Source organism: Salmo salar, chromosome 04, assembly GCF_965601325.2.
Source record: "Salmo salar chromosome 04, fSalSal1, whole genome shotgun sequence".
In the NCBI taxonomy this organism is placed as follows: domain Eukaryota; kingdom Metazoa; phylum Chordata; class Actinopteri; order Salmoniformes; family Salmonidae; genus Salmo; species Salmo salar.
This window is the reverse complement of record NC_138294.1, coordinates 72,679,660-72,695,924: the sequence shown is the minus strand read 5'-3', so window position 1 is coordinate 72,695,924 and position 16,265 is coordinate 72,679,660. Positions and strand designations below refer to the sequence as shown.

The 16,265-nt window shown below is 42.5% G+C and overlaps 1 protein-coding gene across 5 annotated transcripts in view; it reads left to right on the top strand.

The window, feature by feature from the left end:
• Positions 1-14,734, top strand: part of slc8a2a (solute carrier family 8 member 2a) — a 61,072-nt gene extending 46,338 nt beyond the window's left edge. For 4 of the 5 annotated variants that reach the window (XM_045717263.2, XM_014197674.3, XM_045717262.2 and 1 more), the window contains 6 exons: positions 1,468-1,571; positions 6,748-6,765; positions 7,010-7,122; positions 10,313-10,415; positions 12,060-12,326; positions 12,642-14,734. In XM_045717263.2, coding sequence (XP_045573219.1) covers positions 1,468-1,571; positions 6,748-6,765; positions 7,010-7,122; positions 10,313-10,415; positions 12,060-12,326; positions 12,642-13,018 — 982 coding nt within the window. In that variant the 3' untranslated portion in view covers positions 13,019-14,734. The remainder of the gene's footprint in view (positions 1-1,467; positions 1,572-6,747; positions 6,766-7,009; positions 7,123-10,312; positions 10,416-12,059; positions 12,327-12,641) is intronic. The other variant, XM_014197675.3, reaches the window with a different exon arrangement.
• The last annotated feature ends 1,531 nt before the right edge of the window (positions 14,735-16,265 follow it).

Genomic DNA, 16,265 nt, shown 5'->3' with positions numbered 1-16,265 from the left:
CATCACGTTTGACAACTCCAGGAGTTCACCTTCCAGAGTTCAAAGAACCTTGTCGTGATCCTGGACAACACCCTGTCACTCTCCACAAACATCAAAGCAGTGAGTGACTCGCTCCTGCAGGTTCATGCTCTACAACATCCATAGAGTACGACCCTACCTCACACAGGAAGTGGCGCAGGTTCTAATTCAGGTCATCTCCCGTCTGGACTACTGCAACTCTCTGTTGGCTGGGTTCCCCGCTTGTGCAATCAAACCCCTGCAACTTGTCCAAAACACTGCAACCCGCCTGGTGCGCAACATTCCCATGCTCTACCATGTCAACCTGCTCCTTTGCACATTCCACTGGTTCCAGTCAAAGCCCGTGTCCACTACATGGTGCTTTCCTATGGAGCAGCAGACATTAAACCCTTGCATTTCGTGAACTAACAGTCACACTTATTGAGGAACAATTGAAGAGTTTCATTCCAAAACGCTATATATCCATTTTCAGAAATGTTTGAAAATTAGCTTTTATTTTTTCAAGAAATTATGAAAGAGATTGGTGTTTTTTTACTGTCTAATCATGGCATAGGGTTGTTCAATGACAGACATGTATTTGTTTAAAATCTGTTACTCATTTCAAAGACAAATAATCATGTTTTTTTTATGCTATATATCCACGTCGCTCTGAGAAATAAGTAGTACTGCTGGGTTTTACACAGTTAACTGTAACAAATAACTACATTTTTAATAAAGAACTGTACAAATGATACATTTGTGACAAAAATAAATAAATAATAATTCAATCCAGTTATGAGATCTGTATGTAAAACATTTACATTTTACATTTTTGTCAGATGCTCTTATTCAGAGGGACTTACAGTTAGTGCATTCATCTTCAGATAGCTAGGTGAGACAAACACAAATCACAGTCAAATATACAAGATACGAACCATTCCAGCTAAACAATGGATATACTGTTTAGTGTTTTGCAAAATAACACATCTAAACTCTATGTATAAAAACATGAAGGTACCCATAAGCAATCATTTCTGATGAAAAAACAAGTGAAAAATGTGTGGATACAGTGTTTTATAAATACTCTTCAGTTGTACTTGCTATTACTGAGATGTGGTTGTCTCACCTAGCTATCTGAAGATGAATGCACTAACTGTAAGTCGCTCTGTGTGTGTGTGTGTGTGTGTGTGTGTGTGTGTGTGTGTGTGTGTGTGTGTGTGTGTGTGTGTGTGTGTGTGTGTGTGTGTGTGTGTGTGTATTATTCAACAAAATATTTATCTTTGGTGTCCTGTGATTGTGATCATAACATGTTTTCCTTTTATCCTCATCAAATGTGTTTAAAACGTCTACAAATATAACAATGTGTATTGACGACAACCCTCTTCTCTCTCTCCCTGTGTGAGTGTGGGTGTGTATATGTATGTACGTGTGTGTGTGTGGGTGGGTGCATGCTTGCATGTCTCTCCACAGTCAGACTCTACAGGTACGCATTGTAAATGTGGAGGAATATGAGAAGCAGGAAAACTTCTTCATTGTGCTGGATGAGCCCAAATGGCTAAAGCGAGGAATCTCAGGTCAGTGGGGTGTGTTGTGTGTGAGGGTTAGTGTTAGTGAATAAAATGGCCATCTCAAAAGGTTTGCTCAACCTACTATCCACTGTTACACACAGCAAAAATTGCCATTTGGCACATATTGTGAGAAACCTTTTCCCCACTGCAGTTTAATAAGATAAGATAATATAAGATTAAAGGGATACTTCGGGATTTGCAGTATCTACTTCCCCAGAATCAGATGAACTGTCTCTGCAGCCAATATTCAGGAAGTTAGAGGTAGTTTGGCAAGCCAATGCTAACTAACATGCTAGCACTTACCCTAGATGTCCAGTCATTGCGCTAATGCTAGTTACATTAGCAACTTCCAGCAAACTGCACGCAGAGACATACAAATGGTATCCATGAGTTCATCGGACTCTGGGGAAGTAGATAAAGGGCTTTATTGGCAAAATCCTGAAGTATCCCTTTAATTTTATTGTCCCTCGGGGAAAATCATCCTGGACTTACAGCGTATACACTGCTTTATAAAAAACGACACTGCGCATTTTCTTGCGATCCGTTTAAGATCTACGTCGGCCCTGCCAAACATTTCCCATATTAGGGAGACCACCCGGGGTGTAGCCTCCACTCCTGAGAGAGAGGGCCCCACCTGGATAAAAGATCTGCACCAGAGTTGAGTCAACCGGGGACATGCGTAGCCCGAAGCGAGAGCATGTGCTCACTGCTCCCCAACAATAGGGAGTGAGCCAAGATTAGAGTCTCCCAGTGTCCATGAGAACAAGTACAAACTTCAGCCCCCAACGTCCAGGGGCTGAGCACGCTCTACCTCTATAGGACAGTTTAGTTGGCGCAATGTTAGACAGTCTCGTTTTCCAATTGTTTGTTTTAGTAGTGTGAATTGTTCCTGATCACACCGAGGTGAAGAGCGGAATAATTGAAGGAATGAAGCCGAGCCTCATGCTTATCACCTGGGGAAGGCGGGACTTCCAGCTAGGCGCGGATTTCATTGGCCTTATCACGCGTGATTGTATATCCTTCATCCGAAGTTGTGAGAGTGCAACTCCCCCATAGTATCTTGTAGCAAAGTTGACTGACTGAAAGGTAAGTCAATGTGCCAAGGAGGTGGTGTGGGAATCAGAAAAAAAGGATTGAGGGTTGGAGGATGTTTATTTGAAAGGAGGGAATTAAAGAAGAGCTGAACTTAAAAAACAACTTATCTGATTGAAAACGGCCTATATATCATCGGTACTAGTCGTAAAAAATTGTAGTAGTTGCAAAATGGACTAAGGGTAAGTGGTAGAACTTTGGTCATCATGTAGTATTTTCCAAAACCAATCTTCCAAAATGTAGGGAATCTAGGGTACACAACAGCTTTCCTTGGGTTTGGTTTAGATTTCAATCCTGCCCACATGCTCATGGTTGGCAGTGCCAAAATAATCAGTTATTCGGAGCTCAGCAGCAAGCGACCCGATCTCCCTGCAGACTCAACCTAAAGTACAGCTGCATGCTATCCAATCGTAGCTGTAGAAATAAACCTACAGCCCGCCCTTTTCTTTATTGACACCAATTGAGGCATTAGCGCACAGCGTCTCTGGACTAAGAACGAGACGTACATCATCGCCAATGTTATGTTGACAGAACGAGACTTGTTCGTCATAAACATCTTGGGTTTTTCCAACTCAAACATCTTCACATTTTTGAGTTAATGTTAGCATCACAAACACAACTGTCATCAAAGATACTACTCTTCTTCTTCTATTGTATAATTTTTAATTTGATAAAAAAATTATTTCACCTTTATTTAACCAGGTAGGCCAGTTGAGAACATATTCTCATTTACAACTGTGACCTGGCCAAGATAAAGCAAAGCAGTGCGACAAAAAACAACAACACAGAGTTACACATGGAATAAACAAATGTACAGTCAATAACACAATAGAAAAGTCAATATACTGTGTGCAAATGGAGTAAGGAGGTAAGGCAATAAATAGGCCATAGTAGCGAAGTAATTACAATTTAGAAAATTAAGACTGGAGTGATAGATTTGCAGATGATGATGTGCAAGTAGAAATACTGGTGTGCAAAAGAGCAAAAAAAGTTAATAAAAACAATATGGGGATGAGGTAGGTAGTTGGATGGACTATTTACAGATAGGCTGTGTACAGCTGCAGCGATCGATGAGCTGCTCAGATAGCTGATGCTTAAAGTTAGTGAGGGAGATATAAGTCTCCAACTTCAGCGATTTTTGCAATTTGTTACAGTCATTGGCAGCAGAGAACTGGAAGGAAAGGCGGCCAAAGGGGGTGTTTGTCACGACTTCCGCCGAAGTCGGTTCCTCTCCTTTTTCGGGCGGCGTTCAGCGGTCGACGTCACCAGTTTTCTAGCCATCGCTGATCCACCTTTCATTTTTCCATTTGTCTTGTCTTGTTTTCCTACACACCTGGTTTCAATTCCCTCAGTATTAGACGTGTATATAACCCTCTGTTCCCCCCATGTCTGTGTGTGGAATTGTTTGTTGTTTCGTATATGTACACACTAGACTGGTTTGCGCTGGGTTATGTTAACCCATATTGTGTTTAGTGTTCTTAGTGCCGTGTGTTTTGTTCGCCGAAATAAAAGGCTCCTTTGGCTACCCAACCTCTGCTCTCCTGCGCCTGACTCCCTTACAGCCAGTTACGCATACCTACCAGTGTTGGCTTTGGGGATGACCAGTGAGATATACCTGCTGGAGCGCGTGCTATGGGTGGGTGTTGTTATGGTGACCAGTGAGCTGAGATAAGGCGGAGCTTTACCTAGCAAAGACTTATAGATGACCTGGAGCCAGTGGGTCTGGCGACGAATATGTAGCGAGGGCCAGCCGACGAGAGCATACAGGTCACAGTGGTGGGTGGTATATGGGGCTTTGGTGACAAAACAGATGGCACTGTGATAGACTGCATCCAGTTTGCTGAGTAGAGTGTTGGAGGCTATTTTGTAAATGACATTGCCGAAGTCAAGGATCAGTAGGATAGTCAGTTTTACGAAGGTATGTTTGGCAGCGTGAGTGAAGGAGGCTTTGTTGCGAAATAGGAAGCCGATTCTAAATTGAATTTTAGATTGGAGATGCTTAATATGAGTCTGGAAGGAGAGTTTACTGTCTAGCCAGACACCTAGGTAATTACTAAACCAAATCAATCTGCTTTTCTGTAAAATAATTTTCTGACTATATTCAACGAGACTCCAGCTATAAGGCCTTCTGCAGGCGCCCTGCTCCGAAGATCAATATGTTACTTCTGACGTGGACAATTTTGCCAGATCCAGTGCAGCTCCTGCTGTTCTTCATCGACACAATAAACCAAAACAAGGCCGCTTCTAGTCACCTTGATTGAATGCACCTTTCCCACTGCTTTCTTCACAGTCCTCGATATTACAAATGGATTTCCCAAATAAATATCCTTGTCCAAAAAACACAGTCCAATAAGAAATGCATTATTGGACCGGTCCTTGTCTTCTACTACAACTTTTGCTTGGTTTGTTCCATTCTTTTGATTTCACAATTTTCGATTCATTGTCACACACTTCACTTGCCACACTTTCAGACTTAAACACATTCAAAGATACTACTCTAGAGATGAGGACATTTTAACACTCGGAGCTTGGGATTCTTGACCAATTACGTTCACGTTGTCATGCTGCGTCACGCAGTTGGTACGGTCGCTGTTTGGGATATCACACCCACATCAAACCACACCCTCAAAACGAATGGCTTCTTGCATTTTTTTGTGAGCAGGCTAAAATACTAGGCCTAATCAATGAGTTCAGCCCCTCTTTAAAGGGAGAATATAGTGAGGCTGGTAGATGTGCCAAAGACTTTTAACTATACTGACAAGATAATGGACTTGGCATGGGAATCGTTGTCCATGAAGTCGGAGGAAAGGCTGGAACTCTTAGCCAATAAGATGCCAGAGAGATTTGTCACTAGGCAGAACAAGACCTGAAATAAAGTTGTTTTCCTCAAATTCGTTGTGATTGTTAGATCTAGCTTAGCTGTAGAACGCACGTTTGCACGATTTCACATTGTAAATCACTCTGACGTTTAATGTACATTCTACCTCAATTGGGCCGACCAACCAGTGCTCCCGCACATTGGCTAACCGGGCTATCTGTATTGTGTCCCGCCACCCACCCACCACCCACCAACCCCTCTTTTACGCTACTGCTACTCTCTGTTCATCATATATGCATAGTCACTTTAACCATATCTACATGTACATACTACCTCAATCAGCCTGACTAACCGGTGTCTGTATGTAGCCTCGCTACTTTTATAGTCTCGCTACTGTATATAGCCTGTCTTTTTACTGATGTTTTATTTCTTTACTTACCTATTGTTCACTAAGTACCTTTTTTGCACTATTGGTTAGAGCCTGTAAGTAAGCATTTCACTGTAAGGTCTACACCTGTTGTATTCGGCACACGTGACAAATAAACTTTGATTTGATTTGACATGTGCCACTCATTCTGACATTCCATTCATATATAAAGCAGCACACTGTCGTAAACCATAAAAACCGCACAGTACGACATACAGTGCATAACAGTGATGTCAAGCTTGTCCACTCATACCAGTACCTTCGTAACAACGGAAACATTGTGCACCTCCTAGTCGATCAAATAGGCCTCACGTAGTGAATTAGCTTTCTTTTTTTAATGTTAATCGAACTCGATCGACCCTCTCCCATTGCATCTCATTGAAAAAAGCACTTCCACATTTTTTTTCACATGGATGGAAGTCAAGCCTATACCTGTTTGGATGACCTCACTGGACTATTGCATTTAGTAGAGGATGGAGACGCAGGAATATTTGAATTTGGTGTCTGTTAATTTGTACTGATCCTTTCCTCACTGCATGGTTACTTTCAGAATGCACATTGTGATCTGATGAATCTGTCATTCATTTATTGTTTGTACATTGTCCCAAGTATAATGTTTCTCAGTTGATCAATTCCTTGCATGTGTACTGTGAATTAAGGTGTGTCACTTCTGTCTTTTGTCGACTGCTGCTATTTTGACAAGGTCTTTCTTGCAAAATACATTTGATTTCAATGAGACTAACATGAATAAATAAAGGTTCAATACAAAAATCACTTTAGCTTGAATAGCATAATAAGTAATCACATCTCAAAATCACGCATTTATTTTTCTCTTCCTATTGCAGCTCTGCTGCTCAACCAGGGTAAGATCTCATACGTTTTGCACACAATTGAAAGGCCCACTGTGATTTTTACAGACGTTTTTGAACATTAAAACGATATATACCCATTGATTATTTTACAATATCGCTTATAAATGCATCATGAGCTTAGTTCAACTGTCTAACCCCATCATAACTACAAAATATGTATTTGTTTAACTCCATTTATATTAGTCCCATCATGTATTGTAGTAAGAGAACGTTCCCCTTTCCTCTCCCCCTTTAGGGAACCCTACTCCAGAAGAGGAGGACGCCAGACGTATCTCAGAGATGGGGAAGCCCATTCTAGGGGAGCACAGCAGGCTAGAGGTCATCATAGAGGAGTCCTACGAGTTTAAGGTGTGTGTGTGTGTGTGCGGTGTGTGTGTGTGTGTGTGTGTGTGTGTGTGTGTGTGTGTGTGGGTGTGTGTGTGTGTCTGTGTGTGTGTGTGTGTGTGTGTGTGTGTGTGTGTGTGTGTGTGTGTGTGTGTGTGTGTGTGTGTGTGTGTGTGTGTGTGTGTGTGTGTGTGTGTGTGTGTGGTGTTATGTTTGATTAACCCCTCTCACTGTGGCACCCTCTCACCCAACAGATCCGACAGGGAATGACTCCAAATGGGATACTAGACCCGGTATTGTAGCCACTAGCATGCAGTGTGCTCTGGGATTTATTAGACAGGACTGAGGTGTCTCTTAACTGAGAGCCTCTAGAACTGGAGGATCTCTACTTCCATCTGCACTTTCTCATCTTTCAGAATAGAACAGAGCTGTTGCTCAACCTAGTTCTGCCCCCTCCCAGCCATTACACATTTGGTCTATTCAACCACCAGAACACCTGATTCAACTTCTTAAGGGCTTGGTAATTAGATTACTAATTGAATCAGGTGAGCTAGTTCTAAAAATGTATTTTAAACTAATGTGGAATCGCTGGGGTAATCTCTCGGGGGGGGATGTCCGAGGACCAGGTCAGGAAACAGTGGAATAGATACAGTATATTGTGATGTTGATAGAATGTATATCAAAGCCAAGAAAACTTTTCACACAAACTGTCCTGTAAGTGACAAGACAGGAAATGTATGTAATGTAATTGAAAAATAGGGGTAGGGTTGTAGAGAATCGAAGGACCGTGAATATAATAAGAAACCTTAGGTGCTGGCTTAAGCCTGGTAGCAACCACTACAGAATGTCCGGTCAGAACAAGGATGAGGCGGATGTCCAGGTTAAGGGGAGTTTAATGGAAGATGTCCACACTCACATCACACATCTGACCACCCATGGTTCAGATAACTTAGAATCATGTCCAGTGATAACTGACATTAACTATGTGGTCCTGAAAGGAAAGAGGAGAAAGAAAAAATATCACATATGGCATCATGTAGTAACCAAAAAAGTGTTAAACAAATCAAAATATATTTTAGATTTTAGATTCTTCAAAGTAGCCACCCTTTGCCTCGATGACAGCTTTGCACACTCTTGGCATTCCCTCAACCAGCTTCACCTGGAATGCTTTCCCAACAGTCTTGAAGGAGTTCCCACATATGCGGAGCACTTGTTGGCTGCTTTTCCTTCACTCTGCGGTCCAACTCATCTCAAACCATCTCAATTGGGTTGACGTCGGGTGATTGTGGAGGTCAGACTATCTGATGCATTACTCCATCACTCTATTTATTGGTCAAATAGCCCGTACACAGCCTGGAAGTGTGTTGGGTCATTGTCCTGTTGAAAAATAAGTGATAGTCCCACTATGCGCCAACCAGATGGGATGGCATATCGCTGCAGAATGCTGTGGTAGCCATGCTGGTTAAGTGTGCTTTGAATTCTCAGTAAATTACTGGCAGTGTCATCAGCAAAGCACCCCCACACCATCACACCTCCTCCTCCATGCTTCACGGTGGGAACTACACATGCAGAGATCATCTGTTCACCTTGTCTGCATCTCACAAAGACACGGCGGTTGGAACCAAAAATCTCAAATTTGGACTCATCAGACCAAAGGACAGATTTCCATCGGTCTAATGTCCATTGCTTGTGTTTCTTGGCCCAAGCAAGTCTCTTCTTATTGGTGTCCTTTAGTAGTGGTTTCCTTGCAGAAATTCGACCATGAAGGCCTGATTAACGCAGTCTCCCCTGAACAGTTGATGTTGAGATGAGTCTGTTACGTGAACTTTGTGAAGCATTTATTTGGGCTACAATTTCTGAGGCTGGTAACTAATGAACTCGTCCTCTGCAGCAGAGGTAACTCTGGGTCTTCCTTTCCTGTGGCGGTCATGAGAGGCAGTTTCATCATAGCGCTTGATGGTTTTTGTGAGTGCACTTGAAGAAACTTTCAAAGTTTTTGAAATGTTCCCCATTGACTGACCTTCATGTCTTGAACTGTCATTTCTCTTTGCTTATTTGAGCTGTTCTTGCCATAACATGAACTTGGTCTTTTACCAAATAGGGCTATCTTCTGTATACCACCCCTACCTTGTCACAACGAAACTGATTGGCTCAAACGCATTATGAAAGGAAAGAAATTCCACAAATTAACTTTTAACAAGGTAAACCTGTTAATTGAAATGCATTCCAGGTGACTACCTCATGAAGCTGGTTGAGAGAATGCCAAGAGTGTGCAAAGCTGTCATCAAGGCAAATGGTGGCTACTTTGTAGAATCTCAAACATAAGATATATTTTGATTTGTTTAACACTTTTTTGTTACTACATGATTCCATATGTGTTATTTAATAGTTTTGATGTCTTCACTATTATTCTACAATGTATAAAATAGTAAAAATAAAGAAAAACCTTTGAATGAGTAGGTGTGTCTAAACTTTTGACTGGTACTGTATATAGAATAGAAAATAGCTTAGCACAATAAATGAGTAATGCTAATAAATGCTAATCACTAACAGTTATGCTGAAATGCGCATGCATTCCAATACAAAATGCTAATGGTAGTGCTAACGCGAGCGGGAGCGCGAGCTAGCTAACAAGCTCAACACACATAATTGTACACAATAAACCACAAAACTTAGCTCCACATAATATGACACAGAGCTCAAGGCACTTACGTTTAGATGCACGCACAATTAAACATCAGACATACAGGGATTCAGTCCACAGCAGGAAAAGTTCAGCAGGAGGTAAAACTGTGGAAGTGCTCATCAGGATGGGGATAGCACGTTTCTGACCACACAGAGTGCTGGGGTCATAGACTAACTGAAACTGAAGTCCTGGGAATCAAGGCCAGTGATAGGCTGAAGGAGATGTGGGGATAATTATTTGGACTGACCTTGACCAATAAGACACTAACAAAAGTGGGGGTCCTCTGAATGGGAGACTAAGCTGCCGAAGGGATGGCTAGAATCAGCTGACTGAAGCTGGCTGTTTTCCCAGTAATGATACTTCTCTTCTACCCTCATGTCTATCCTGACTCCAGTTTGATAAGAACAGAAGTCATGAGACAGAATGTGTGTGACATTTTATGTGTTTGCGCTTCAGAGCATGCCGTGTCAGCTTTTGTTGTTGAATACTTGCCCACTCTCATTGCTAATCTTTTTTGTGTTTTGATAGAGCACCGTGGACAAACTCTTGAAGGACACCAATCTGGCTGTGGTGATTGGAACTCATTCCTGGAGAGAACAGTTCATTGAGGCGGTCACAGTCAGTTCAGGAGGTCAGACATAACCTGAGTTATGTCATGTAAATAATTCACGAATATGTTATGATACATACAGTGCATTCGGGAAAGTATTCAGACCCCTTGACCTTTTCCACATTTTGTTACGTTACAGCCTTATTCTAAAATGGATTAAAAAACACATTTTATTAATCAATCTACACACAATACCCCATAATGACAAAGCGAAAACAGAAATACCTTATTTACATAAGTATTCAGACCCTTCGCTATGAGACTCGAAATTGAGTTCAGGTACATCTTGTTTCCATTGATCATCCCTGAGATGTTTCTACAACTTGATTGGAGTCCACCTGTGGTAAATAAAATTGATTGGACATGATTTGAAAAAGCACATACCTGTCTATATAAGGTCCCACAGTTGACATTGCATGTCAGAGCAAAAACCAATCCATGAGGTCGAAGGAATTGTCCAGCCTCCATCATTCTTAAATAAAATATGTGTAGAACCACCAAGACTCTTCCTAGAGCTGGCCGCCCGGCCAAACTGAGCAATCAGGGGAGAAGGACATTGGTCAGGGAGATGACCAAGAACCCGATGGTCACTCTGACAGAGCTCCAGATTTCCTCTGTGGAGATGGGAGAACCTTCCAGAAGGACAACCTTCTCTGCAGCACTCCACCAATCAGGCCTTTATGGTAGAATGGCCAGATGGAAGCCACTCCTCAGTAAAGGAACATGACAGTCCACTTGAAGTTTGCCAAAAGGCACCTAAAGGACTCTTAGACCATGAGAAACAAGATTCTCTGGTCTGATGAAAACAAGATTGAACTCTTGGGCCTGAATGCCCAGCGTCACATCTGGAGAAAACCTGGCACCATCCCTACTGTGAAGCATGGTGGTGGCCGCATCATGCTGTGGGGATGTTTTTCAGGGCCAGGGACTGGTAGACTAGTCAGGATCAAGGGAAATATGAACGGAGCAACGAACAGAGAGATCATTGATGAAAACCTGCTACAACGCAGGAGTGGCTTCGGGATCGGTCTATGAATGTTCTTGAGTGGCCCAGCCAGAGCCCAGACTTAAACCTGATCGAACATCTCTGGAGAGACCTGAAAATAGCTGTGCAGCGACGCTCCTCATCCAACCTGACCAAGTTTGAGAGGATCTGCAGAAAACAATGGGAGAAACTCCCCAAATAAAGGTGTGTCATGCTTGTAGCGTCATGTACCCAAGAAGACTCAAGGCTGTAATCGCTGCCAAAGGTGCTTCAACAAAGTACTGGGTAAAGAGTCTGAATACTTATGTAAATGTGATATTTTGTTTTTTTATTTGTAATAAATTTACAAAAATGTCTAAACCTGTTTTTGCTTTGTCATTATGGGTTATTGGGTCATTATGGGGTATTGTATTGATGAGGGATTAAAAAAATAAATCTATTTTACAATAAGCCAGTAATGCAACAAAATGTGGAAAAATCAAGGGGTCTGAATACTTTCCGAATGCACTGTACATGTATATTATACAGTATATTGGGTGTGTGTGCATGCGTGTTCATTTGTCTGTATGGTTTGTATCATGGTTTTGTCTTTTCTCCGGCAAATGTATACTATCGATAAATACTAAATGCTCATCGATAACACTGTTTGTCACTGTCCTCTACCTGCCTCATTATGCCAGGTGACGAGGAAGAGGGAGTGGAGCGGCGAATGCCCAACTGCTTCGACTACTTCATGCACATTGTGACAGTTTTCTGGAAGATTCTGTTTGCCTGCGTGCCACCTACCGAGTACTGGAATGGCTGGGCCTGCTTTGTGGTGTCCATCATTGTCATTGGCTTACTAACCACCGTCATCGGGGACCTGGCCTCCCACTTTGGCTGCACCGTAGGCCTCAAAGACAGTGTCACTGCTGTGGTGTTTGTGGCTCTGGGCACCTCCATCCCTGGTGAGTGTGTGTGTGTTGGACAAGTGTGTGTGTGTGTGTGTGTGTGTGTGTGTGTGTGTGTGTGTGTGTGTGTGTGTGTGTGTGTGTGTGTGTGTGTGTGTGTGTGTGTGTCTGTGTGTGTGATTGAGTGTCTGCTTTAAGTTACTTTATCTTCAATCCAAGCTAGCTATTTACCCTAAACCTAACTCTTGAACCATCTATAACCCAAAACCATACCTCCCTACCTCTATTTAAACCTCTCCCAGCCTTAGTCATACAAGTCCTAACCTTATTCTAACCATATTCTAAACTCTTAACCCCAACCTCTTTCCATAGACACCTTTGCCAGTAAAGTCGCTGCCACCCAGGACCAGTATGCTGACGCGTCGGTGGGCAACGTGACGGGTAGCAATGCGGTCAACGTTTTCTTGGGCATCGGGGTGGCGTGGTCCATCGCTGCCATCTACTGGGAGACCAAAGGTCAAGCTTTCCACGTGGACCCCGGCTCACTGGCCTTCTCGGTCACGCTCTTCACCATCTTCGCCTTCATCAACATGGGGGTGCTGATGCTCCGCCGCCGGCCGTCTGTAGGGGGTGAGCTGGGGGGGCCCAAGGTCACCAAGGTGCTCACCACCCTATTCTTCTTTGGCCTCTGGTTCATCTACATCCTCTTTTCCAGCCTGGAGGCCTACTGCCATGTAAAGGGCTTCTGAGGGAGCACAGGGCTAAATAGGTAGATGGGTAGATTGAGAAACTCACACATGCACACAGACACACACACATGCGCATACATGCTTGCACGCACACATATACACACACACTATCATCATCATCATCGCCACTGCAACGACACATCTTCGACATCTAGCAGAAGATCCACTACCAGGAGTAATGATGCAAATGTCTATTTTCTGTACTCACTGCCCAGTGCTCACAGAGAGAATGTCAGACACTCTCTCTCTCTCTCTCTCTCTCTCTCTCACTCACAAACACACACACACACACACACACACACACACACACACACACACACACACACACACACACACACACACACACACACACACAGACACACACACACACAATTTAGGGTGTAGAAGAAAATGTAGAAGGAAAAGCTGGTTATTTGTAGAGGAATGTGGTGGTGATGGACTATGTGATGATCACAATCACAGGATGCTAATATGCCTGGTATAGAAAGTGGAGGGGACACCGTGCAAAGACACTCTTTAAAACAGGCTGCTCAGGTTAAGAGGAAAGACATGGATGGAGTGTGAAGTCTGGATCTTGACACCACTGGAGACCACATCAACATGATTCTGGTCTGAGTCTGTCTGGGCCTCAGCTCCTGAGGCCTGGGTATAGTTTTACAGTTTTGGACCAGGCCATGATCTTTGGTAGTCTCTCAATTCACGTGGTCAAGATCTGTCACTGAATACCGTCTCTTGTCAGAGTTATTTGGCCACGTAGCTCTGGTCCATCGTGCAACGACAACAACGAGTTACCTCTTCAGAGGCAACTCGTTGTTGTCATCATGCGATGGACCAGAGCTAGTGGCCAAGTAGGACTGACACAACACTGAGGGGACACCTTGTTCTGCATGCCTTGCCGGCGGCAAAGTATCAGCACCCCAATGTTAATTCCCTAATGTGGGAGCCGGGTAGGAATGCAATGGCTAACACTTAGGTGGACCCATTTGGCAAAACTGTTTGAAATTATATAATTTCAATCAGTGTTGCCCACTGGGGAAGATGCCTTATTTGACTATAAGGTGAAATAAGAGTCTTGGTTTGAGTCTAGGTCTTCATCTTGCTGCTTATGGCCTACCTACGTTAGTTGAACGAGGGCACAACGGTGGCTGATCCAGATAAACTTGATGAACAGAACAATGCAAACTACACATGGCAGATAAGCATCTCCCTTTCTCCCTTTTTGTCCTGTATGGCTCAATGGATACAGCTGCCTCCGACACCCACAACAACCTCTTCCCCAGCTTTTGTATTATACATTTCTCTTGGAAACAGTTGTATCTCTATTCCCTATTATGTCATCTTGTGGCAAGAGGTGAAATGCTAATATAATGCACCTATCCCCTTTCATTTGGGCTCACCCCATTCTTCATAGCAACAACAACCAAAGACTATGGGCTCAATGCTGTTTGGTAGCATGCTATTGCATGCTGTTTAAAATGCTGAGAAGCTGCTATGACATTAAAAACTGTAAATTATAGAGAAATAACTGAGTATCTGCCATTTAGAGTGACAATGTGACAGAGATAATTCATCCAACTCAAAACGAGTAGTCTTATCAATTTATTTATGAATTTTGTCATTAAATGTACGTATATTTTAATGTAAGAACTTACATTCACAAGAAATGACATTGTAATTTATTTCAAGTTGTAACAATTACATTGAAAATGTATCACAGTTCTCAGTCTCTGTTTGATCAATCTCATATTTTATTGTAATATTTTAATTATTTTTTTGCCTAAGATGTGAGAAGTGTCTCAGTGTCTGGAGCCTAAGGAAGTATCTGCTGGAGCCAATGTCTATGGCTGGAGCGAGCTCAATATTGGACTAAAGGAGCGTAACGCTACACCTTAAGTCCTAGGACCTTACATGTTCTGGTTAAAGGGCAAATTGGCTCTGGAAGCCAAAACAACCAAATACTCCATCTAAATGTGAATCGATTCTCAATTGCGGTATAGTCCTAGAAACATAAATCCCTCTACTTTCATATCACATCAAAATAATTTCACAAATGCAAAATACACACTTACTGTACACTGTTTTAATCCATTTTTAACACAGTTGCAGCTGACAGTATTTTTCAGTGACAACATGTTTGTGGTGTCTGTCTTCTGTTTACACACAGGTGTTCAGAGAATCAGATAGCTAATTAGCACAGGTAGTCCACACCAATGTTCCCTCTAAACTGCGTGCGTGCGCGGGACTGCCATGCAGAAGAAATATAAGCCCACACAGAGAAGCACAAGATTGAACTTCACTCAACGTTCTAGTTTTCCCCCTTAGTTAGCACTATCAATGTTTCCCTTTACTGTTGGAATTGTTATCGAATAAACACAATTTATTTATTTATTTTATTTCACCTTTATTTAACCAGGTAGGCAAGTTGAGAACAAGTTCTCATTTACAATTGCGACCTGGCCAAGATAACGCAAAGCAGTTCGACAACATACAAAAACACAGAGTTACACATGGAGTAAAACAACATACAATCAATGATGCAGTAGAAAAAAAAAGAACAAAAAAAAGATTATATACAATGTGAGCAAATGATGTGAGATAAGGGAGGTAAAGGCAAAAAAATGCCATGGTGGCAAAGTAAAAAAAGTATAGCAAGAAAAACACTGGAATGGTAGATTTGTAGTTTGAAGAAAGTTCAGAGATAAAATATAAATAATATGGTGCAAAGGAGCAAAATAAATAAAATAAATAAATACAGTAGGGGAAGAGGTAGTAGTTTGGGCTAAATTATAGATGGGCTATGTACAGGTGCAGTGATCTGTGAGCTGCTCTGACAGCTGGTGCTTAAAGCTAGTGAGGGAGATAAGTGTTTCCAGTTTCAGAGATTTTTGTAGTTCGTTCCAGTCATTGGCAGCAGAGAACTGGAAGGAGAGACGACCAAAGGAGTTGGCTTTAGGGGTGACCAGAGAGATATACCTGCTGGAGCGCGTGCTACAGGTGGGTGCTGCTATGGTGACCAGTGAGCGGAGATAAGGGGGGACTTTACCTAGCAGGGTCTTGTAGATGACCTGGAGCCAATGTGTTTGGCGACGATTATGAAGCGAAGGCCAGCCAACGAGAGCGTACAGGTCGCAGTGGTGGGTAGTATATGGGGCTTTGGTGACAAAATGGATGGCACTGTGATAGACTGCATCCAGCTTGTTGAGTAGGGTATTGGAAGCTATTTTGTAAATGACATCGCCGAAGTCGA